The following is a 25971-nucleotide window of genomic DNA, read 5'->3' as shown; positions in this document are numbered from 1 at the left end:
TGGCAGCAACAGAAAATGAGAATTATTATGTGGATTATAATTCATGGATATTTTTGTAGGGGTTGATACATTTTTGTAGGGGTTGATACATTTTTGTAAGGGAAAATCAAGCCTGAAATTTCAAAGTGGAAATTATTACTTCAGATGCCTTTTTAAACCTTAAATACATTACATGTTTTACATTTTTCTGCATTGAAGGAACAGAGTGATCAAATTCTACATCTACATCTGTATATCCACACCACCCATCCAGGGACGTGTTCATATTTGTATTTATTATGGATCCCCATTAGCTGCTGCGGACAGTGGACAGTTTGTTGGTGATGTGAATGGGGACGTGTTCAGCCCTACTTTCTTGTAGTCCACGATCATCTCCTTTGAGCTGTGTGCCAGTAGTTCAAACAGACAGCTCGGTGCATTCAACATGTCAATACCTCTCACAAACACAAGTAGTGATGAAGTCAATCTCTCCTCCACTTTGAGCCAGGAGAGATTGACATGCATATGATTAATGTTAGCTCTCTGTGTACATCTAAGTGCCAGCCGTGCTGTCCTGTCCTGAGCCAATTTACATTTTCCTAAGTGGCACCTGACCACACGACTGAACAGTAGTCCAGGTGCTACAAAACTAGGGCCTGTAGGACCTTCCTTATTGATAGTGCTGTTAAGAAGGCAGAATAACGCTTTATTATGGACAGACTTCTCCCCATCTTAGCTACTGTTGTATCAATATGTTTTGACCATGACAGTTTACAATCCAGGGTTACTCCAAGCAGTTTAGTCACCCCAACTTTCTCAATTTCCCCAACTTTCTCAATTTCCACATTATTCATTACAATATTTAGTTGAGGTTTAGTTGCTTTTAGTTTTTGAAATGTTTAGGACTAATTTATTCCTTGCCACCCATTCTAAAACTAACTGCAGCTCTTTTTAAGTGTTGCAGCCATTTCAGTCGCTGTAGTAGCTGACGTGTATAGTGTTGAGTCATCAGCTTACATAGACACACTGGCTTTACTGAAAGCCAGTGGCATGTTGTTAGTAAAGATTGAAAAAAGAAGGGGCCTAGACAGCTGCCCTGGGGAATTCCTGATTCTACCTGGATTATGTTGGAGAGGCTTTCATTAAAGAATGTCCTCTGTGTTCTGTTAGACAGGTAACTCTTTCTCCACAATATAGTAAGGGGTGTAAAGCCATAACACATACATTTTTCCAGCAGCAGACTATAATCGATAATGTCTAAAGCTGCATTAAAGTCTAACAAAACAGCCGCCAGAGTCTTTTTATCATCAATTTCTCTCAGCTAATCATCAGTCATTTGTGTAGGTGCTGTGCTTGTTGAATGTCCTTCCCTATAAACATGCTGAAAGTCTGTCATTCTGGCTTGTAATTGTTGATAGACAACAATCACTTTTTCACCTTTTCCAAACACTTCCATGCTTGTCTTTCATAATTAGGTCAGATATACTTGGATGTGTTGTGTCAGTGTTTGTTGCTAGCATGTCATGTCTAAATATGATAATATTGCCAATGAAAAAATATTTAAATTAGTTGGCAATATCATTTGGTTTTGTAATGAATGAGCCATCTGATTCAATGAATGATGGAGTGGAGTTTGCCTTTATGCCCAAAATTTGGTGATCCAAAGCTTTTTAATATCATTCTTTATGTAATTTATCTTTGTTTCATAGTACAGTTTCTTCTTCTTTTTATTCAGTTTAGTCACATGATTTCTCAATTTGCAGTTGGTGGCTTTCAGTCTGAGTAGAGAAATCCTAACTGCAATTTTAGTAATTCCTACAGTCATTTTTAATCCCACTAACATGCTAAAATATTCTAGAACATTTTAGAAAATGTTTACTCCGCCAACATTTTAATTAGCAAGACAGTGGGCAGAGGGGTATTTATTGGATTAAATAAATACCCCTCCGTCCACATCATTCTAAGCCTGCAGGGACCCTCACCTGTCAAATGGGACAGGATCACACCACATCTGGCTGTGTTAGCCTCCATTTCCCCCAATGTGTGGCTGGCGTAGAGCCACATCCATCTTCATCCTCTGACATGCTGCATGCTGCCCCAGACCGCACCACATAGTCCCTCAAGACCACACACACTCAGCAATGCATCAAATACCATGATACAGGGGACAGGCTGTGTCTGATTAATGGTCCATTTACAGTCAAAGAAAATAGTATTGACATGTTTCAAATCCATATCGGATTTGATATGAAGTTAGAAATCGACAACAGAACAAGATGATTTATCGCCTTTGTGTCCTTGAAGTGGATTTAATCATAGTTTTATTACAAGAAGGCTAAGTTGGCCCGTACACTGCACTCTACTACTGTGTGTGCATATAAGGACTCACACATTCAAATGAACTTATATTGAAAATATGCTTGTCATACTAGTGTAAAGGCACCCAGTGTGTTTTTGCACAGAATGCATCATGCTTTGATGTGTGTAACTGAACATCTGCAGAGTACATGAAGGCCACAGTAAATATGGAGTCACTTGGCCACTTACACAGATTTACAGGTGTTATAGCAGGTGCAGTGCTTATGTTACTAGCTCCAACGGTGCAGTAAATGTCACAAGTAATCAAAAAACCTAAACAAGACACTATATAAAGAAATGACAAATGGGATCAATTAACAATCCAGAGTAGATATTAGAGTGAGCATTTGTCAGAATCGAGAATATAAATATGTGGTGTGTAGACTAGAATATAAATACACCCAGAATATAAATACACTTAGAATATAAATACACCCAGAATATAAATATGTGGTGTGTATAGACCAGAATATAAATACACCCAGAATATAAATATGTGGTGTATGGAATAGAATATAAATACACCCAGAATATAAATATGTGGTGTGTATAGACCAGAATATAAATACACCCAGAATATAAATATGTGGTGTATAGACCAGAATATAAATACACCCAGAATATAAATACACCCAGAATATAAATATGTGGTGTATGGACTAGAATATAAATACACCCAGAATATAAATATGTGGTGTGTATAGACCAGAATATAAATACACCCAGAATATAAATATGTGGTGTATGGACTAGAATATAAATACACCCAGAATATAAATACGTGGTGTGTATAGACCAGAATATAAATACACCCAGAATATAAATATGTGGTGTGTATAGACCAGAATATAAATACACCCAGAATATAAATACACCCAGAATATAAATATGTGGTGTATAGACCAGAATATAAATACACCCAGAATATAAATACACCCAGAATATAAATACACCCAGAATATAAATACACCCAGAATATAAATACACCCAGAATATAAATACGTGGTGTATATAGACTAGAATATAAATACACCCAGAATATAAATATGTGGTGTGTATAGACCAGAATATGAATACACCCAGAATATAAATACGTGGTGTGTATAGACCAGAATATAAATACACCCAGAATATAAATACACCCAGAATATAAATACACCCAGAATATAAATACACCCAGAATATAAATACGTGGTGTGTATAGACCAGAATATAAATACACCCAGAATATAAATACACCCAGAATATAAATACACCCAGAATATAAATACACCCAGAATATAAATATGTGGTGTGTATAGACCAGAATATAAATACACCCAGAATATAAATACACCCAGAATATAAATACACCCAGAATATAAATATGTGGTGTATGGACCAGAATATAAATACACCCAGAATATAAATACACCCAGAATATAAATATGTGGTGTGTATAGACTAGAATATAAATACACCCAGAATATAAATATGTGGTGTGTATAGACCAGAATATAAATACACCCAGAATATAAATACGTGGTGTGTATAGACCAGAATATAAATACACCCAGAATATAAATACACCCAGAATTTAAATACACCCAGAATATAAATACACCCAGAATATAAATATGTGGTGTGTATAGACCAGAATATAAATACACCCAGAATATAAATACACCCAGAATATAAATACACCCAGAATATAAATACACCCAGAATATAAATACACCCAGAATATAAATACACCCAGAATATAAATATGTGGTGTGTATAGACCAGAATATAAATACACCCAGAATATAAATACGTGGTGTGTATAGACCAGAATATAAATACACCCAGAATATAAATACACCCAGAATATAAATACACCCAGAATATAAATATGTGGTGTATGGACCAGAATATAAATACACCCAGAATATAAATACACCCAGAATATAAATATGTGGTGTGTATAGACCAGAATATAAATACACCCAGAATATAAATACACCCAGAATATAAATACACCCAGAATATAAATACACCCAGAATATAAATACACCCAGAATATAAATAAACCCAGAATATAAATACACCCAGAATATAAATACACCCAGAATATAAATATGTGGTGTGTATAGACCAGAATATAAATACACCCAGAATATAAATACGTGGTGTATATAGACTAGAATATAAATACACCCAGAATATAAATACGTGGTGTATATAGACCAGAATATAAATATGTGGTGTGTATAGACCAGAATATAAATACACCCAGAATATAAATATGTGGTGTGTATAGACCAGAATATAAATATGTGGTGTGTATAGACCAGAATATGAATACACCCAGAATATAAATACGTGGTGTGTATAGACCAGAATATAAATACACCCAGAATATAAATACACCCAGAATATAAATACACCCAGAATATAAATACACCCAGAATATAAATACACCCAGAATATAAATACGTGGTGTGTATAGACCAGAATATAAATACACCCAGAATATAAATACACCCAGAATATAAATACACCCAGAATATAAATACACCCAGAATATAAATACGTGGTGTGTGTAGACCAGAATATAAATACACCCAGAATATAAATATGTGGTGTATAGACCAGAATATAAATACACCCAGAATATAAATACACCCAGAATATAAATACGTGGTGTGTATAGACCAGAATATAAATACACCCAGAATATAAATATGTGGTGTATAGACCAGAATATAAACACACCCAGAATATAAATACGTGTTGTGTATAGAAGGTATATAATTTGGAAAAGAGAATGGTATGTACAGTAGTGCATTATGTATATTAGGATGAGCTATGTTGAGAATACAGTATATACATACACCGTATGTAAACAAGAGAATATAAACAGAATATGAGTTGACCTGCAATAAATGGCTCTGTACAGTACATGGGGCATTAGTCTCAAGGCACAGGGCAGTGTACCGGGCAGGTAGCCAGCTAGTGATGACTGTTCAACAGTCTGATGGACTGGAGATAGAAGCTGTTTTTTAGTCTCTTGGTCCCAGCTTTGATGCATCTGTGCCGTCTCTGTCTGCTAAGAAGGTAGCAGAGTGAACAGACCGTGGCTCGGGTGGCTGAGGTCCTTGATGATCTTCTTGGCCATTCTTTCACACGAGTGGCGTAAATTTCCTGGAGGGCAGGCAGCGTGCCCCAAGTGATGCGCAGTGCAGATGCCGTACCAGGCGGTGATGCAGCCCGATGGAATGCTCTCGATGGTGCATCTCTAGAAGTTTGTGAGGGTCTAATGGGCCATGCCGAATTTCTTCAGCCGCCTGAGGTTGTAGAGGCGCTGTTGCGCCTTCTCCACCGCGGCGTCGGTGTGGTGGGACCATTTCAGGTCCTCAGTGATGTGCAAGTCAAGGAACTTGAAGTTGGAGGAAGGATCAAAAGAGTTCTGTTATCTCTGGTAGAGATTGGTTGTGGCTGTAGTTGATCCTTCATATTAGTGACAGTCTATTTGTCTTAGGATGTTTAGTCTCTATAGGATGTGAGTTAGGGACACAGTTCACAGATCAGTTGGAGGTAATATACAATATGCTGTAGGTAATATATTATCAAAATTTTAATTATATATACAGTATACAGTATATATCCACATTATTTGCTTGGTGAACTATGCACATCCTTGGACCTGCTTGGAGTAACCCTGAACTGTAAACTGACATGGTCAAAACATGTTGATGCAACAGTAGCTAAGATGGGGAGAAGTATGTCCATAATAAAGCGCTGCTCTGCCTTATCAACACTATTAACAAGGCAGGTCCTACAGACCCTAGTTTTGTTGCACCTGGACTACTGTTCAGTCATGCGGTCAGGTGCCACAAAAAAGGAATTAGGAAAATTGCATTTGGCTCAGAACAGGGCAGCACAGCTGGGCCTTGGATGTACACAGAGAGCTAATATTAATAATATGCATGCCAATCTCTCCTGGCTCAAAGTGGAGGAGAGATTGACTTCATCCCTACTTGAATTTATGAGAGGTATTGACATGTTGAATGCACCGAGCTGTCTGTCTGAACTACTGGCACACAGCTCGGACACCCATGCATACCCCACAAGACATGCCTCCAGAGGTCTCTTCACAGTCCCCAAGTCCAGAACAGACTATGGGAGGTGCACAGTACTACAAAGAGCCATGACTACATGGAATTCTATTCCACATCAAGTAACTGATGCAAGCAGTACAATTAGATTTTTAAAAAACAGATTAAAAAAACACCTTATGGAACAGCGGGGACTGTGAAGCAACACAAATATAGGCACAGACACACACATACACACACACATACACACACATAAACATGGATTTAGTACTGTAGATATGTGGTAGTGCTGGAGTAGGGGCCTGAGGGCGCACAGTGTGTAGTGAAATCTGTGTATGTGTTGTAAAAAAACATTTGAATTGAATTTTAATTTTGCTGGACCGTAGGAAGAGTAGCTGATGCCTTGGATCCATAATAAATACTAATAGTTTTCAATGCATTCAAGACTAAATAGCTGGTGTTTCCAGAGTTGCTTCTGCTAGACTTGTATCGCTGCCTCATCCTATCACTACTTAGAGGAAGGCTGTGGTAGTGAATGTTAGTAAACATCACCTCTGATTCCTGTCCTGTAGTGTTATCTTTCCTATGAGAGAGATAACCTTGAAACATCAACCGAACCAGGGGAAGACTTCAAAAGAAACAATGTCCCAGGCCATGGCGATGCGGGCCCTGAAACTATTTAATCAGGTTATCTCCTCCTTCCCTCTGCAGAGACCTGGAACTATGTCTGCATCCCATATGGCACCCTATTCCCTATATAGTGTCCATAGGGCTCTGGTCCAAAGTAGTGCACTATGTAGAGAATAGGGTGCCGTTTGGGGGAGTTTTACTGAGGAGAAATACATTATGTAGCTCTATTTCTGTTCTGATCTTTGACAAGATGTTGAGTCAAGCTGTTGAATAGGCTCACAATAGTTTAAAAAATATATTTTTGTATCATAGAACTCCTAGACCCAAGGTCCTGCAGAATCAGGATCACGTAATCACATTTGAATATCAAACATAGAGATACATTTTCTCTTTTCCAAAGAAAAACATGCTGACATAAATCTCAGTCTCGTTACTCATTTTTATTTGCTTTTTGGTTTCTAGAAGTTTCTCTGAAAGGGTTAGCCACCAATGGACACTTCTGTTTATTTATGGATAAGCTGGTTTGTGATACATTCTCTTTCTCTGTGGAAGCCATCACAGACGAAGAAGAGACCAGCATGATTACAGGCCTCTCCTTATTCCATAGATGACATCATAGATCATATCATCAAGTGGTTTGGGATTCTCTCTGTATGTGTCCCACTATGCAGTAATGTATATGAAATGCACACTGTATTGTTGAGCTTAGGCTAAGTGGTCAGATTTGTTGCAGGAGGGAAACATCAGGTCAAGAACGACCCCATGTGTACATACATGCATGCACACAAACACAGGCATGCAGGCAGACAGGTGCACAAACAGCCACACACACACACACACACAGTATACGTGGTACACTTCACACACTTCATGTGGGTCCATATGCTGTTCACTGTAGGTTGTTACGGGTGGTCTTATCACAGTGAATTACACCTTTCAGATAACAACCTATCAAAGCTGGGCTAATGGCTTACTCCTGTAGACTAAAGGCCAGATGCTCTGTTACCTCTGAGGTTGTTTTTGTATTTGACTTGTCGTCATGATGTCATCGTTCCTGGGAGTACGTATTGTCCATATTTAGTTGTCCAAGTTCCCAAGATATGTAACTTTCAAAATACAGAAATCATCCCCCGTATGATGCAAAACACAGCACCATATGATGCTAAATGTATCATACTGGGATGATTTCTGCATTTTGAAAGTTACATATCTTGAAAACTTGCGTGCTGACAAGCAAAACATGTTGGGACTATGTCAACAATGGACTAATGATAGAAATACCAACATAGTCTTCCTGTAACTGCTGAAAATGTGCCACTCTGTCTCATTCATCTGCTTTTTCCATCTAGCAGCAGCAGCAGAAATGTACTTCAGGCCTCTAGATTTCCAGTGGTTCTCTCCCAATGTTGTGTCTGGATCTCCAAACTGTATCACACCTGAGGGGATATCTTATCCCAATCAAAGGAATGAGGTTAGATTTCAGATTCTAGTTGTGACAAGCTGCTGACAGCACGGTATGGTGCTGTTACAGAAAAACTAAACTTTGAATTTAAGACCACTGTGCATTCCCCCCCCAGTCCCTACATAGAATATCAGTTTTATAAGGACTTAACCCAGTAATCATGGTCAAAGTATTTGTTTTAACATGAGACCCTGACTGTTTTCACTCAGCATAACCCAGCTGATGGCCTCAGCTATTTCTCTTTCCAAACCTAAAGCCTGATCCCAAACAGTTTACATTAAGTTTATACATATTAGTTAACAGTGAATAATGAATACGGTGAAACAATCAGACCAGAAGTAAACGGGAACATCTCAGGAGGCAACTTCACCCCTTCTCCTTTTACTAGAGACAATGAGGATACATAACCACAATGCAGTGCAGTAAAGCCATTAATGGTGGTTGGTCAGGCATCAGCTTGGCTCTCCCCACAGCAGCTGCCTCCACGGCCTCTTTGTCATCTTTAATAATTTCACAGGCTGATAAACATTTGTTATTATTCCAAAAATTCTCACATCTTGCAGGAATATGTTCCTGCATGGGCATGCCTGGCACTTACTTATACCCTGAAAGCTGCTCTCATTTGGAAGCATTTTTGCGCTGCTTGCCTGCTAGCCCTGCGATAACTATACTTAGCCAGCTAACCGCACTACTTTGCCCTTAGCGAGAGAGAGAGAGAGGATGCTGGGATCTTCAGTACCTCCCCTCCATAATTAGAAGAGACTCGTTAGTTTAGAGGCAGTTTGCTCGTTTGCTATTCAGCTGTTTTGAGCAAACATGGTTGGCAAGTCTGCTCTACATGACATTATAGATGAAATCTACATAGGCCTACTGTTAAAGCTGAATGAAAACATCATCTTGCAGAGATTGGAAAGACACTAAAGTTTATAGAGACACACTAAAGTTCACTTAGGTGTTACCGCGAGGATATTTCCCTCTGGTATCACTGTATCCGGTGCAGCCCTTGCCATCGGCACCTCAGGGGGGTGATGATATTGATTTGATGTTTTCTAAAGAGGACTGTGAGAACAGGGGAAGCTGATAGGACATGGCTGCACCTTTCAACAACTGTCTTTTCTCTGCTGGATAAACAGCCAGGGAGCAGCAGGCTCCGGTTCCTTGAAAGGGATGAGCTGTCGGGTTCAGCATGATGTGTCATGGCCCCTTTTGTCCTGTGGTGCCTGTGTATGATCCCTTATGACAGAAGGGCTCACTAGGTGTATGTGTGTGTGCGCGTGTGTGTGATTACTGTCCCTCAAAGTAAGGCCAGCACAGACATTCCATCCAGGTGACTCAATAGGTTTCCAGGTGACTCAATAGGTTTCAAGAGCACCTCTTCAGCAGATAGCCCCATGCATTGTATCTCCTGTAGTCCTGTATTATATAGACACAATACTGTCTTTCTCCTACGGGACAACTGTACCAGCTCACTATCTGTCATCCTCTTCAAAACGTTAAACTTGAGAAGTGTTGCTCATACAGTCTCACCAGAGACAGTGAAGTGCTAAAACCATTGTGCAAAGCTTTAAAGCATTGAACAAAGCTGTCACGTCCTGACCTTAGTTCCTTTTTTTATGTCTCTATTTTAGGTTGGTCAGGGCGTGAGTTGGGGTGGGCATGCTATGTTTTGTTCTATGTTTGTATTTCTATGTGTTTGGCCTGGTATGGTTCCCAATCAGAGGCAGCTGTCAATCGTTGTCTCTGATTGAGAACCATACTTAGGCAGCCTGGTTTCGCCCTTGAGTTGTGGGTAGTTGTTTTCTGTTTCGTATCTGTGCCAGACAGAACTGTTTCGTTCATTCACGTTGTTGTTTTTTTGTATTTTTCAGTGTTCTATTAAAATATTATGAACACGTACCACGCTGCACCCTGGTCCTCACCTTCTTCCACCTACGACGATCGTTACAAAAGCTATTATGCTGAAACAGAAAATAATTTTTCCATCACAAAAAGGAACCTTTTGGTAGTCTGCCACCTCCTTCCCAAGCCCTGATCCATACATTCCAACTCAATGTCACTTTCAGCTTGGATGAAAGAGGATTCTGGCTCCTCACGACACGACAAGTGATAACGTTTATATTTCTGTAAACAATAACACGTCAGTATGATCATAAAACAAGTCTCTAGTTGTGTCTATCCTCTTTAAGCCTGAGGGGATCTGAGCCGAGGAGACGGTTGAAATGGATCCTCTCTTTGAAGAGCCAGGGCAGATCGTCATAGGTACTTACCCAGGACGACAGACCATAATAATCTGCTGCCAAGCAGCCGTTTTCTTTCCCACACCTAGCACCTTACACAGGTCGGTAGGAATTCAACACGGGAGGTATCACTGTGTGCGTGCGTGTGTGTGTGTGTGCGTGCGTGTGCGTGCATGCGTGTGTGCGTGTGTGTGTGCAATACAACTGACCATAAAACATATTTTAATTTGAGTATTATTTATCAGTTTGACCAAAGAACAGAGAAGCAAATGTTGCTGTTTTTCAACATTCAAAACAGATCAATATGGAAGAGTACTCAAAGAGTCAGTGAGCTAAATCATTTAGGTAAGAGTAACAGGTCAATCAGGGGAGAATGACTGCCCCCTCGCATTGAGGTTTTCCAGTTAAAGACCGACCACGGTACTGCAGGCATTGTTTCCAGAAAAACAGGATCCCCCATTATAGTGAATGGGGAAATCTCGACCTTCGTAGTCAATATTCGTGAATAGAATTTTTTTTTAAAAACACAATCATGGTACCAATAATTGCTTCTATTTCACCAGATGTATGTCCTTGAACCGATTCCTTTCAAATCACACACAGACAAAGTTATAAGGATCATTTGTGGCTAATGGTAGTCTGCAGTACCTCAGTCGGCCTTAAACTTCAGCTACTCCATGAGAGGGGGCAGCACTGAGCTAGCCTGCAACGTCACTTCCTAGAGTAGCTCAAACTGCGCATGCAATGTTTCCTTTGGCCCTCAGAACAGCCTCAACTCATCAGGGCGTGGACTCTACAAGGTGTTGAAAGCGTTACACAGGGATGCTGGCCCATGTTGACTCCAATGCTTCCTATAGTTGTACCAAGTTGGCTGGATGTCCTCTGGGTGTGGTAGACCATTCTTGATACACACAGGTATATGTGTGTATCATGTGTGTAGCTTTCCTAATGTTTTGTCCACTCAGTGTAGATGTGCTGTCATGTAGGGACTCATTTGTCTTCCAACCAACAGGTCAAAGTCTTCACTACCTGACATCAGTGAATCCCTGACCCTATCTCCTCTTTTTGAAATCTCAAAAGCATGTTGCTGAACTTTAACATTCTATAACAACACCATTTTTGCATTGGCATGTGCTACATCTATCAGTTAATACAATAATACATTTGTGTCATGTCAGACTGTTTCACCAGAGGCTTGTTTTCCACTCTGCTCACATGGTCGACCCAACAACACCACAGTCTGCTGCAGATAACGGATGTGCTGATGATTAGTTCTCACACATTATGTTAACAGCAATTGTTTTCGGGGGGCAAAATCAGAAGTAAAATGTTTCATACAGCTTACTATCGGTCTCCTCTCTGAGATCTCTGCTCTGCTTTTTTACATCAATGAGTTACAAAATACACTAAACATCCCTGTCTCATCTTCTATCTGAAAGGAAGCATTCAAATGAAATGGGCTGTCCAGATCAGTCTGAAATGAGATGTCCAGATCAGTCTGAAATGAGATGTCCAGATCAGTCTGAAATGGGCTGTCCGGATCAGTCTGAAATGAGATGTCCAGATCAGTCTGAAATGGGCTGTCCAGATCAGTCTGAAATGAGATGTCCAGATCAGTCTGAAATGGGCTGTCCAGATCAGTCTGAAATGAGATGTCCAGATCAGTCTGAAATGGGCTGTCCGGATCAGTCTGAAATGAGATGTCCAGATCAGTCTGAAATGGGCTGTCCAGATCAGTCTGAAATGAGATGTCCAGATCAGTCTGAAATGGGCTGTCCAGATCAGTCTGAAATGAGATGTCCAGATCAGTCTGAAATGGGCTGTCCGGATCAGTCTGAAATGAGATGTCCAGATCAGTCTGAAATGGGCTGTCCGGATCAGTCTGAAATGAGATGTCCAGATCAGTCTGAAATGGGCTGTCCAGATCAGTCTGAAATGGGCTGTCCGGATCAGTCTGAAATGGGCTGTCCAGATCAGTCTGAAATGAGATGTCCAGATCAGTCTGAAATGGGCTGTCCGGATCAGTCTGAAATGAGATGTCCAGATCAGTCTGAAATGGGCTGTCCGGATCAGTCTGAAATGGGCTGTCCGGATCAGTCTGAAATGGGCTGTCCGGATCAGTCTGAAATGGGTTGTCCAGATCAGTCTGAAATGGGCTGTCCAGATCAGTCTGAAATGGGTCTCCACAAGTCTGATTATATGAACTGCAGCCATGTTATCACTACAGCCTCCAATACAACACAGTAGAGTTGACTATGGACTGATGGGCTCCAGTCAGACACAAGGAGCACAGATTGAACAAGGACAGGCAAAAAAATATGAATGTTCAAGCATTATTTCTGCCCTTAAATACATTTGTCATTAATTGCTGTTCCTTTCTTAAACATGTATTATGAGTCCCCCCCCCCCCCCTCTAAGTTCACTAACTATCAAGTCTGCATCTTATTAACTGTGTGTGTGTGTGTATGTGTGTGTTCAGTTTCAACCATGCTGATTGGTAATGTCTGTGGTAATATCAACTTTACTGGCCGATCCTCCAGCCTTACTCAGGTAACAGAGGAAACCCTAGCCCTTTGTCTAAACATCTTTATTGTAGTAGAGATCCAGTTTCAGGAGTCCTTTACTCCACTTGTTTTCTTTACTCATTTACTTCCTTGTCGCTTTTATCAGCAGCAGCTGGGCTGGGTTTCGAGTACTTTGATTTCCTCCAATACTTACTGCATTCTACCTGATGAAAGAATATGTAATACCACTGATGAAATTACTGCCGACTACGATCATCAGCATCTTGTAGTCTAGCTACACTGCTCTGGTTGTAGGCCGCTGACGTGAGAAAGTTGACCTGAGAGAAACTGATGGTTGTCTGTCTGCATTTTCACCATTGTCTCCTGAAGAGGGAGAAGGTTTGTTTATACAGCATGCTGGTCACACACAGACCTCCAGCTGACCACTGACTGCACCTGTCTGGCCCTGTTATAGCAGGAAGAGGTTCATTTGTGTGTCATGGCTGGGCAGGCTGGCTCCATAGGGTGTGTGGCCAAGGAGGGCTAGCAGACAGACAGGTGGCTCCATAGGGTGTAGCCCCTTTTACAGCCCTGGGTGGGGACAGGGGTTAACCCCTACCCCACAGTCCACACAGACACATTGACCACAGCAAGCCCCAAACAGAGGGCTTTAAACAACACTACACATAGACAAATCTAGAGATTTTTTAATTATCCTTTTTACATTTAAATGGCATAACACCATATTTCTAAACAAATGGTTATTTCTTGGAAGATACCTATATATTCTTGAATTAGCCTACATAGTAATTTAAAAAGCTATTCAATCACATTATTATTTGTGATTTATCTCAGTGTGCCAGTTATTCATGTTATTTTCAGAATCATGGGTGAAAATGTAAAGGAGGGAATTTGACCAACAGGGCGTGGATTCACACCCAGAAGGAAAGGGGTGTGTCTGTAGTCTGGTGATGGGGGCCAGAGGGCTTCGCGCGAGCCAAGGGAGAGGAGCAGGGAGCAGGAGGGGACAAACTCCGTTTCTCTGAGCACTGTGCACTTTGGACAAGTTGACATTGACACAGTTAGGCCTACAAATATTTATTTAAACTAGAGTTATGAAGTGGATGATCAAACATATTCATGGATTTTTTTTAAAAGTGCGTAATGGCACGACTTCATCAAGAACGATGTTTTTATGGGTAACTTTATAAAGAAAGACCAGGCCTAATCTTTATTTTAAAACGCATTGAACTTATCTAATTTAAAAAGGCATGTTTTCTGCGTGTTACCCTCCTGCTCAGTATAGCGACTCATGGGATGTAGCAAATGGAGAGCTGTGTTCAACTTTGGACACCTGAAGGCGCAGTCCAAACTTTCCGTCTTCCTTACCATGATCATCATTTTCACTTACTTATTTTACTGTCTCTCTGGGTACAGCGAATCCTTACCTAGACCTGTATACGACCAACAGACAACTTTTATCAACAAAATCTTAGGCCTAAATGATGAACTGAAGCAACAAAAGCTCGACCCGCACAAGAACAGTTCTCCCGGCTCGGTTGTTCGCGAACTCCCCGGCTTTGACAGTGTTGACTCACTCATGCAGGGCAATGATAACGAACTGCGACCGGATAACAACATCTCTATAGCCAATAACTTTGGTAGTAAAACTTTTCCTCAGGCAATCATCATCGGAGTAAAGAAAGGAGGCACGCGCGCGCTTCTGGAGTTTCTGCGCATTCATCCGGATGTCAGAGCTGTGGGCGCCGAACCCCACTTCTTCGACAGGTTCTATGATAACGGATTGGAATGGTACAGGTAAGGGAGAGTAAGGGCTGTTTTGAATTTGAATTACATCTGTTTCTTCTTGTATGCTTTAATTTACAGTTGCAGTGAAAACATATTGAACATGGCCAAAAAATGGAAAGAGATATGATTTTCTATAATAAATAGCCTAATATTTCACTTGAATCAGTCAATGCAGATTGCCTGATACCCAGGTAAAATCATGTTATTGCACTGTGACATAGGTGCTTGGTAAATCACAAGTCATAATTTAGTCATAATTCATCCCAAAATATTGTGTGAAACTGCCTGTCATCACAGCCACCAAAAGAGAACAATATTATGTGGATTTACTGTATATCAGGTGTATATTTTGGTGCCTTATTTTTGCCATTGATCAACTCTCCTGAACAGGCTCCTATCTTCCCCTGCTTACTTCAGTGTCACTTCATTAATATCCCCTAACGCCAAATAAGGATCCTCTCTCAGAGCCCCTTGGTTCGACGGGGTATTCAGTCCCCTGCCAATAAAATGCTGTTTGTTGACGTGATGTGCTGCATTTCTAAGTGTTTGTCCCTGTGTGTGTCCCTGGGGAGCCCTCACATGTCACCCATATCACCTGGTTAGGAAGGCAGGAGAGCACATAAGGATGTGACACAGAGCCAAGAAGAGGGAGAAATCCATACAGTCTGTTCATGAATATTGCAGACGTTGGGTACAAATGGAAACAGCATCAATGGAGGGATGAAAGTCTCCAAGCATACACCTATAATTTTTTTTTACTAAGGATTACACAGAAAAATGCCTATAATGATGTACAGTACTCTTCCTAAGCATTGGCAGTGTAACATACGTCTAATGCAAGTTACCTGACTGTACTATTTTTCACTATAATTACTATATATTGAACAAAAATATAAAACACAACATATAAAATGTTGGTCCCATGTTTCATGTTCCATACGCACAAAAAGCTTATTTCTCTCAAATTTTGTGCACAACTTTGTTTACATCCCTGTTAGTGAGCATTTCTCCTTTGCCAAGAGAATCCATCCACCTGACAGGTGTGGCATATCAAGAAGCTGATTAAACAGCATAATCATTACACAGGTGCACCTTGTGCTGGGGACAATAAAAGGCCACTATAAAATGTGCAGGTTTGTCACAACACAATGCCACAGATATTTCAACTTTTGAGAGAGTATGCAATTGTGATGTCCACCAGAGCTGCTGCCAGAGAATTGAATGTTAATTTCTCTGCCATAAGCCGCCTCCAACGTTGTTTTAGAGAATTTGGCAGTACTTCACAACCGCAGACCACGTGCAATCCCGCCAGACCAGGACATCCACATCCTACTTCTTCACAAGTGTGATCGTCTAAGACCAGCCACCCAGATAGTTGATGCAACTGTAGGTTTGCACAACCAAAGAGTTTCTGCACAAACTATCAGAAGCCGTCTCAGGGAAGCTCATCTGCGAGCTCTTCGTCCTCACCTGGGTCTTGACCTGGTGAGAAGAAGCCGGAGAAGAAGGCAGACGTTTTACGTTCCCCCAACCGATTGTGTTTTTTTGTTTGTTTATTTGCATTGTTTGTAACTCATTTTTTTACTTAGTTTGTACATAATGTTGCCGCTACCATCTCTTATGACTGAAAATAACTTCTGGACATCAGGACTGCGATTACTCACCACGGACTGGCAGAATCCTTTTTTTCCTTTAACGAGTCTAATGAGCCTGACGCAATTGATATACTGCTTTCTCGGGAATAGGTCCAGATCCCCATGATTTGCTTGAAGAGGAGGCAGAGAAAAATGGGTCGGCAGGCCTTCTGAGAATTCGTAGGCGATCGAATAAACCTCCACTTCCTTCCATTCTGCTAGCAAACGTGCAATCTTTGGACAATAAAATAGATGACCTATGCGGAAGATTAAACTACAGTACCAACGGGACATTCAAAACTGTAATATCTAATGCTTGACACTATCAACATACAGCTGGCTGGTTATGCACTGCACCGGCAAGATAGAACAGTGGCGTCTGGTAAGACAAGGGGCTGCAGACTATGCATTTTGGTAAATAGCAGCTGGTGCACGATATCTAAGGAAGTCTCAAGCTATTGCTTTACTGATGTAGAGTATCTCATGACAAGCTGTTGACTACACTATCTACCTAGAGAGTTTTCATCTGTATTTTTCGTAGCTGTTTACATACCACCACAGTCAGAGGCTGGCACTAAGACAACATTGAATGAGCTGTATCATAAGCAAACAAGAAAACGTTCACCCAGAGGCGGCACTCCTAGTAGCCGAGGACTTACACTGTCACGGCTGTTGAAAGGAGCGGACCAAGGTGCAGTGTGGTTAGCGTACATGTTCTTTAATTAAGAAAAGACGCCGAACAAAACAATCCACACTACAAAACAAAACCGTGAAGCTTAAGGCTAAGTGCCATAAAGAAAGTCAACTTCCCACAAAGACAGGTGGGAAAAAAGGCAGCCTGATTAACTCTACGCGAAGGAGATGTGTTGTGATGCATTGTTTTTGGATCCACGCCCCTACCTTTTTTTAAGGTGTCTGTGACCAACAGATGCAAATCTGTATTCCCAGTCATGTGAAGTCCATAGATTAGGGTTTAATGAATTTATTTCAATTGACTGATTTCCTTATATGAACTGTAACTCAGTAAAATCTTGGAAATTGTTGCATTTTGTGTTTATATTTTTATTCAGTGTAGTTTGTGAGGCCAGGCAGATGATTAGGTAGTAGCCTACATTGTGGCACTACAACAGTTACTGGCTACAGCCTTTGATGGTGTTGAGAGACCAGTGACCTTCTAACACATCTTTTAACACCGTCACAGTCCATGTAATGCTTTGTTGCAGCTGCACAGCAGCTCTCTAGTCTCTCTCCTGTCTCACAAGTGTGGTTTTAGTCTTTCCTAATCTGACGACAGGCATTGTCAACACTGTGTGGATTGGCCTGCTGTAATGACAGGTCAGGCATTAGCTCAGACAGCTCAGGGAAACAGAGATGACATCACGTTGTGGAGTACCAGCTTGTCAGTGTAGGGTGAAGTTGCCCCAAGCCAAGGCTCTGATCTAAAGTCAGTATTGGGTATTTTCCTCTAATGGTAAAGGTTAGGATTTGGGGAGGGAAAGCTGATCCTAGATCTGTGCCTAAGGGTGTGATGGTTTATTGGTTCTTATCTAAGTCGAAGTATGTAGTGCTGTGTTGGAGTAATGAGACTAATGTCAAAGCACCCAGATCAGTCAGTCTAATCCCTTATCATTACCAGCTCCGCCCTCTCACCTCCCTCCACTCTTCTCTCCTTTGTGTGAAAGGCCTTTGATTTGAACCAAGGTATTACACAAGGGATTGTGATGTCTTGTATAATAACTTGTGTAACTACACAGTAACTATACTAGTAACTGATAGGAAACAGAATCGGACCTTTCAAGGCAATTCAATCACTGTTTTATGTGTGCGGCTGACCAATAACATTCTGGTTACCAAATCAGTTATAGAGTAACTCTGTGGCATAAGGGAAATTTTATAAAGTGTTGCTATTCACATTGACATAGAATTAAGTAAAAACCCATTGGATATACATTCATATCTGGACTGGAACCACTCCAGGCACCATTTAAGACAGCAGCATAAAGCATTTAGACTGGACATTGAAAGTATCACTTAAACATTATGTAATTTGACAGAGCTCTTCATTTCAAAGTGTATTGTTACACTGCTTTGAGTTTGAAAAGGAACACTGTCCTCTGTCTTCAGTTAGTTACCAAATAAAACACATGGACATGTTAAAAAGAAGCATTTGGAAAATTGTTTTAGAAGAAATGCTTATATGTGGGAAAAACTTGGCCTCTCGATGCATTTGGAAATGGTTATGTGGCTTTGTGGGAGAGAACATGTTTAAAGGGTTTAGCTCTTTCTACTCTTTCTTTCTGTGTGTGTGTGTGTGTGTGTGTGTGTGTGTGTGTGTGTGTGTGTGTGTGTGTGTGTGTGTGTGTGTGTGTGTGTGTGTGTGTGTGTGTGTGTGTGTGTGTGTGTGTGTGTGTGTGTGTGTGTGTGTGTGTGTGTGTGTGTGTGTGTGTGTGTGTGTGTGTGTGTGTGTGTGTGTGTGTGTGTTTCCATTGCATGTGTGCAAGTAGCCTAAGCGCTTGAGATCCAACCCAGTCAAGTGTCACATCTCCCTCTCCCCATTCTCCTCTGCGATCCACCATTAAACCACACCTTTTCATGACACCATGAATATCCATTAGACATACTGTAGATGTCATTTCCAATATTGATCTGTTAAACTAGAGTTTCCTATTGATTCAGCTGTTGGTACCTTTACCAGGGCACTGCAGGGGAGGTTCCTTAACTGCTGAATATTCAATCTTGTTGACAAGGTGTCCGTTGATCCTTCAACCACCGACATGTATACCCTATACATACTGTGAAGACTTTGAAACGTGTGGAGATTGGGGGGACAAGGTTCTTCAGAAGTATATTTTCTTGCATAATTCAGTGTAGCATTGGTCACAGTATGCAGACAGGAATGTCCAGCTCTTATTTCTTAACTGCCTTTTTAAAAAATCAATCACAAGGGATTCTTCCACTGCCGAATTCCCAGGCACATTTTTAAGGTTTTGAAATAGTGTTAGAGACAGAGAGGGAGAGTTCTTTGGCCCAACGAAAAGATTTTGGGAGGGCCTTTCATGGTCAAAGTGTCTCCGAAATAAATCAAATATATAGAATTGGACTGAACAAAGGAGACTTTGTTTCCCTGACAAGGTCCACTGGTCGGCTAGTCTGTGTCATTATTTCAGGCTATGGCGGTGTACATGCATGGCATGCTTTCAAGGCACCAAAGGAATGTCTTCAAGACTGATGTCAATATGCAAAAAGAAATGGGGGAAATATAACTGAATAATCAAACATGATTTGATAAATTGGGTTGGGATGGGTATGGATTTTCAATCTGGAGAAAAACCTAATCGCCCAACTCAATATTTTGACAGCTCGTCATTGGACGATCTTTCACCTTCCGTATGTTATGCCCTATCCAATCAGATGATAGTTAATGAAATAAAGGGACATGCATAGGAGATGTGAAAAGGATAACAATATGAGTATTTAGTATTGGACGAATGAAAAAGTCCATTGGACTTCCTTTCCAACCCTCTTAGTGTGATAGAACAAGGGACTGCCTATTCCAAATCAATGTCCTCAATAGCCAGATGCCTAACCTAATTAGGTCTATATACATGATTAGCTAACTGATCATTTGCTCAGTGAATAGAACTACATGGCAATGTATTAGTTCAAAGGGACTTAGTTAAAACGGTGCTCCCTATACAGTTGACCAATTACCGCAGCATTCGCACATACTGTATATTAATATTGTTGTGGAGATTTCTATGCTCAGTCAGACAAAAAGGTATGTTTATTTTTTAACTAGCAGATGTAGGCTACTTGGATGCTCATTTACTATAATAATGTAAGACTAACCCAGGGATGTTTTCACTAGCCTACCTTCTTTCCCCTCATTATAAACTAATCCATTTTAACCAGATAGAGCAACAGAACTATGACAGTATTGATCCAGTAGCCTGGGTTCCTGTCAGGTCTCTAACACGACTCCCAGGTTACAGTGACTGATTAGGGTTTATGTTTGGTGGAGTGTAAAAAATGATCCCCCACTCCGTCCCTCCCGACCTCATCCTCCCATGTCCCTGTCACAGCAAGATGGATGTCACAGCTATAACAACCTCACATAGCACTACACCTCTTTGGAATCATAATACACACCCAGTCAGCGCCGAAAACCAGAGGGAAATGTCTTCTGTTTTCTGTAAAGCTGTGATTATAAATTTGTGGACTAATGACATTTTAGTTATCAGAGACTGTAGTAGGCCTAGTCATTGTAGCGACTGTAGGATAGTGATACAAGTGTGACAGTCGAAAAGGGCAGCTTTGTTTTTGCACCAACACCAGAGTTGCTCTGTTTAGTTACACAAGGGATGAATCCCTACACTTCAAACTGTCTAAACTTATCTTAACCAGGGCCCAGTCCCAATCAGAGTCTGCTTATTTGCTCTAGTCTATCAACAAGGGCAGTTATTGGATTATAATTCATCCAGGAGCTGTCTGGCGCATAATTTTACGCATGACCCTTTAGGTTGAGCCTCTACCCACATCACCCAGCATACCATCTTCTGTTTTAGCCTGTCTGGAGAGGCTGGTAAATCATTGACAGCTCAGTGTGTATTGTTGTCTCAGCCGTGGCCTCTGCCTTCTGTCCTGCCTGACCATCTCTGTTTAATAACTGACTGGCCGACTGACCGTCTGGCTGGGTGGGTGAGAGGGTAAGGAGGGCAGAAGGGTGAGGGTGAAGTGGAGAGAGCGTGAGAGTAGCGAGTAGACTCGCTATAGGAATCATAGGAACCCACCTTTCTTTGTTATGAAAAGCAGATAAGGAAACATTTTATGGGTTGTCTTTAATAATGTAACACAAATTGGTTTCCTGGACAATAGCTATGTTTAATTGTGAGGAAATGTGACTGATTAAAATGAGAACTCTGTCTGAAGGAGAACTCTGTCCTTTTCAGTTCGGAATGTGAACATTATATAGGAAGTTCAAAAAAAGAAATCTGAAAACCAAATAAATGCTTTCTCATATGCCGACATCTCTCTCTCTCTCTCTCTCTCTCTCTCTCTCTCTTTGTTGTGCTGTGTGTTTTAGAGACTCTCTCTCTCTCTCTCTCTGTTGTGCTGTGTATTTTAGAGACGCTCTCTCTCTCTCTGTGTTGTGCTGTGTATTTTAGAGACTATCTTTCTCTTACACACAAAAACACACACACAATTTACTGGGCCAGGATTGGCCCCTTAATGACAAACACTATCTTTCACAGCAGCTGCAGGCCCTGTGTTCTGCCAACTGTAATCACATTCCCCAGTTAAAACAAGTCAAGGATGGGCTACAACCACAAGGAGTGGGACATTTAACAATTTAGGAAGTGGCATTCACTGCAGTCCAGTATTGAGTCTTCTCATTGGTCTAGAGTTGAGTAGACACCAGATGGCCAATGGTTGGAGTCCATTAGAGAGTTCTGAGGTGTACTTGTAATTTCAATTCATTTGGAAAAGGTAGGTAATTCATGGAAAAATGTGGGCGTTTTATTTTTCCCTCACCAATAGTTTTACGGTAGCAGACGCTGGGGAAAGAGTAATGCAGCATGATGTATAGCAGTGGAGGCTGCTGAGGGGAGGACGGCTCATTATAATGGCTGGAACGGATCAAATGGAATGGCATCAAACACATGGAATGTGTTTGATGTATTTGATACCATTCCACCTATTCCGCTCCAGCCGTTACCACGAGCCCGTCCTCCCCAATTAAGGTGCCACCAACCTCCTGCTATCCACCTCCATTGCCGACAGAGATGGCCGCCTCGCTTCGCGTTCTTCGGAAACTATGCAGCATTTCGTTTTTTTATGTATTATTTCTAACACTGTTACCCCTGGAAATCTGAAGTCTTATTACATACAGCCGGGAGGAACTATTGGATATAAGAGCAACGGCAACTTACCAACATGATGACCAGGAATACGACTTTCCTGAAGCGGATCCTCTGTTTGGACCACCACCCAGGACAATGGATTGGATCCCAGCAGGCGACCCAAAACAACGACGCCGCAGAAGGGGCAGATGGAGCGGTCTTCTGGTCAGGTTCCGTATACACCGCTCCCGAGTATACTACTTGCCAATGTCCAGTCTCTTGACAACGAAATCCGAGCAAGGGTTGCCTTCCAGAGAGACATCAGAGATTGCAACATTCTCTGCTTCACGGAAACATGGCTCACTCGGGATACGTTATCAGAGTCGGTACAGCCACCTGGTTTCTTCACGCATCGCGCCGACAGAAACAAACATCTCTCTGGTAAGAATTGCGGGGGTGTATGCCTTATGATTAACGAGTCGTGGTGTGATCATAACAACATACAGGAACTCAAGTCCTTTTGTTCACCTGACCTAGAATTCCTTACAATCAAATGCCGACCGCATTATCTACCAAGAGAATTCTCTTCAATTATTATCACAGTCGTGTATATCCCCACCAAGCAGACACCTCGACGGCCCTGAAATAACTTCATTGGACTCTATGTAAACTGGAAACCACATATCCCAAGGCTGCATTTATTGTAGCTGGGGATTTTAACAAGGCTAATCCGAAAACAAGGCTCCCTAATTTTTATCAGCATATCGAATGTGCGACCCGGGCTGGTAAAAGCCTGGATCATTGTTACTCTAACTTCATCGACGCATACAAAGCCCTCTCTCGCCCTCCTTTCTGCAAATCTGACCACGACTCCATTTTGTTGCTCCCAGCCTATAGACAGAAACTAAAACAAGAAACGCCCGTGCTCAGGTCTGTTCAACTCTGGTCCGACCAATCTGATTCAACGCGTCAAGAATGCTTCGATCACGTGGACTGGGATATGTTCCGGATAGCGTCAAACAACAACATTGATGTATACGCTGATTCGGTGAGCGAGTTTATTAGCAAGTGCATCAGTGATGTTGTACCCACACCGACTATTAAAACCTTCCCCAAGCAGAAACCGTGGGTTGATGGCAGCATTCACACAAAACTGAAAGCGCGAACCACTGCTTTTAATCAGGGCAAGGCGACCGGAAACATGACCGAATACAAACAGTGTAGCTATTCCCTCCGCAAGGCAATCAAACAAGCTAAGCGTCAGTATAGAGACAAAGTAGAGTCGCAATTCGACGGCTCAGACACGAGGGGTATGTGGCAGGGTCTACAGTCAATCACGGACTACAAAAAGAAAACCAGCCCTGTCGCGGTCCCCAATGTCTTGCTCCCAGACAAACTAAACAGCTTCTTTGCTCGCTTTGAGGAATATACAGTGCCACCGACACGGCCCGCTACCAAAACCTGCGGGCTCTCCTTCACCGCAGCCAACATGAGAAAAACATTTGAACTTGCTAACTCTCGCAAGGCTGCTGGCCCAGACGGCATCCCTAGCCGCGTCCTCAGAGCATGCGCAGACCAGCTGGCTGGTGTGTTTATGGACATATTCAATCAATCCCTATCCCAGTCTGCTGTTCCCACATGCTTCAAGAGGGCCACTATTGTTCCTGTTCCCAAGAAAGCTAAGGTAACTGAGCTAAACTACTATCAATTCCGCCATCATGAAGTGCTTTGAGAGACTAGTCAAAGAACATATCACCTCCACCCTACCTGACACCCTAGACGCACTCCAATTTGCTTACCGCCCCAATAGCTCCACAGATGACGCAATCGCAATCACACTGCACATTGCCCTAACCCATCTGGACAAGAGGAATACCTGTGTAAGAACGTTGTTCATCGACTACTGCTCAGCATTTAACACCATAGTACCCTCAAAACTCGTCATTAAGCTTGAGACCTTGGTTCTCGACCCCACCCTGTGCAACTGGGTCCTGGACTTTCTGACGGAATGCCCCCAGGTGGTGAGGGTAGGTAACAACCACTCCGCTGATCCTCAACACTGGGGCCCCACAAGGGTGTGTTCTCAGCCCTTTCCTGTACTCCCTGTTCACCCATGACTGCGTGGCCATGCACGCCTCCAACTCAATCATCAAGTTTACAGATGACACTACAGCTGTTGGCTTGATTACCAACATTGATGAGACGGCCTACAGGGAGGAGGTGAGGGCCCTCGGAGTGTGGTGTCAGGAAAACCTCACACTCAAAGTAAACAAAACAAAGGAGATGATCGTGGACTTCAGGAAACAGCAGAGGGAGCACCCCCTATCCACATCGACGGGACAGTAGTGAAGAAGGTGGAAAGTTAAGTTCCTTGGCGTACACATCACTGACAAACTGAATTGGTCCACCCACACAGACAGCGTGGTGAAGAAGGCACAACAGCAACAGTGTCTCTTCAACCTCAGGAGGCTGAAGAAATGTGGCTTGTCACCAAAAACACTCAAACTTTTACATATGCACAATCGAGAGCATCCTTTCGGGCTGTTTCACCACCTGGTACGGCAAATGCCCCGCCCAGAACCGTAAGGCTCTCCAGAGGGTACTGAGAGACTGAAAAACAGCTTCTATCTCAAGGTCATCAGACTGTTAAACAGCCATCACTAACATTGAGGGGCTGCTGCCAACATACTGACTCAAATCTCTAGCCACTTAATAATTAAAAATTGGATGTAGTAAATGTATCACTAGTCACTTTAAACAATGCCACTTTATATAATGTTTACATACCCATTACTCTTCTCATATGTATAAACTGTACTTTATGCCTTTACTGCATCTTGCCTATGCCGTTCGGCCATCATTCATTCCTTTACACTTCTGTGTATAAGGTAGTTGTTGTGAAATTGTTAGATGACTTGTTAGATATTACTGCATGTTCGGAACTAGAAGCACAAGCATTTCGCTACACTCGCATTAACATCTGCTAACCATGTGTATGTGACCAATAAAATGTGATTTGATTTGATTTGATGTATAGTATTAGATGATAATGTTTAACTTTGGTTCAAAAGGGCTTTTCTTTTATGAAGTGCACAGAAAAACACACTTCAACCTGGCTCAGAGAATCATTAGAAGCCCTTGTGAAATATTCATTTAGAACAAGAAGAATAGTACTGTTTTAAAGATGGAGGTTCTCTTAAAAAAGGGGTTTCTGTAGTTCTTTGTAAAGAATGACTACAGTGCAGTGCATGCTTTCACACTGAAACCCTCTAAGTAATTTAACCAATCTAATTATTACAGTAACTACACAACTACACAGGCTGACGGAGGAAGGAGGAAGGAAGTGACCCTCCAGTTATCTGTCCACCTCTCTCTTCCTCTTCCTCTTGTCTGTTCATCTGTTTATCTCAGGGTGTGGGCCCCTGGCCCATGGTTGCCC

The 25971-nt window shown here is 41.7% G+C and overlaps 1 protein-coding gene across 1 annotated transcript in view; it reads left to right on the top strand.

Moving 5' to 3' along the window:
- The first annotated feature begins 14276 nt into the window (after positions 1-14276).
- Positions 14277-25971, top strand: part of LOC139376729 (heparan sulfate glucosamine 3-O-sulfotransferase 6-like) — a 19586-nt gene continuing 7891 nt past the window's right edge. Inside the window, exon 1 of the mRNA XM_071119618.1 lies at positions 14277-15067. Within this exon, the coding sequence (XP_070975719.1) occupies positions 14562-15067 (506 nt within the window). The 5' untranslated portion in view covers positions 14277-14561. The remainder of the gene's footprint in view (positions 15068-25971) is intronic.

This window comes from Oncorhynchus clarkii, chromosome 20 (assembly GCF_045791955.1).
Source record: "Oncorhynchus clarkii lewisi isolate Uvic-CL-2024 chromosome 20, UVic_Ocla_1.0, whole genome shotgun sequence".
Classification (NCBI taxonomy): Eukaryota; Metazoa; Chordata; class Actinopteri; order Salmoniformes; family Salmonidae; genus Oncorhynchus; species Oncorhynchus clarkii.
Note: the sequence above shows the minus strand (reverse complement) of the source record. Positions and strands in the feature narration are given on the sequence as shown.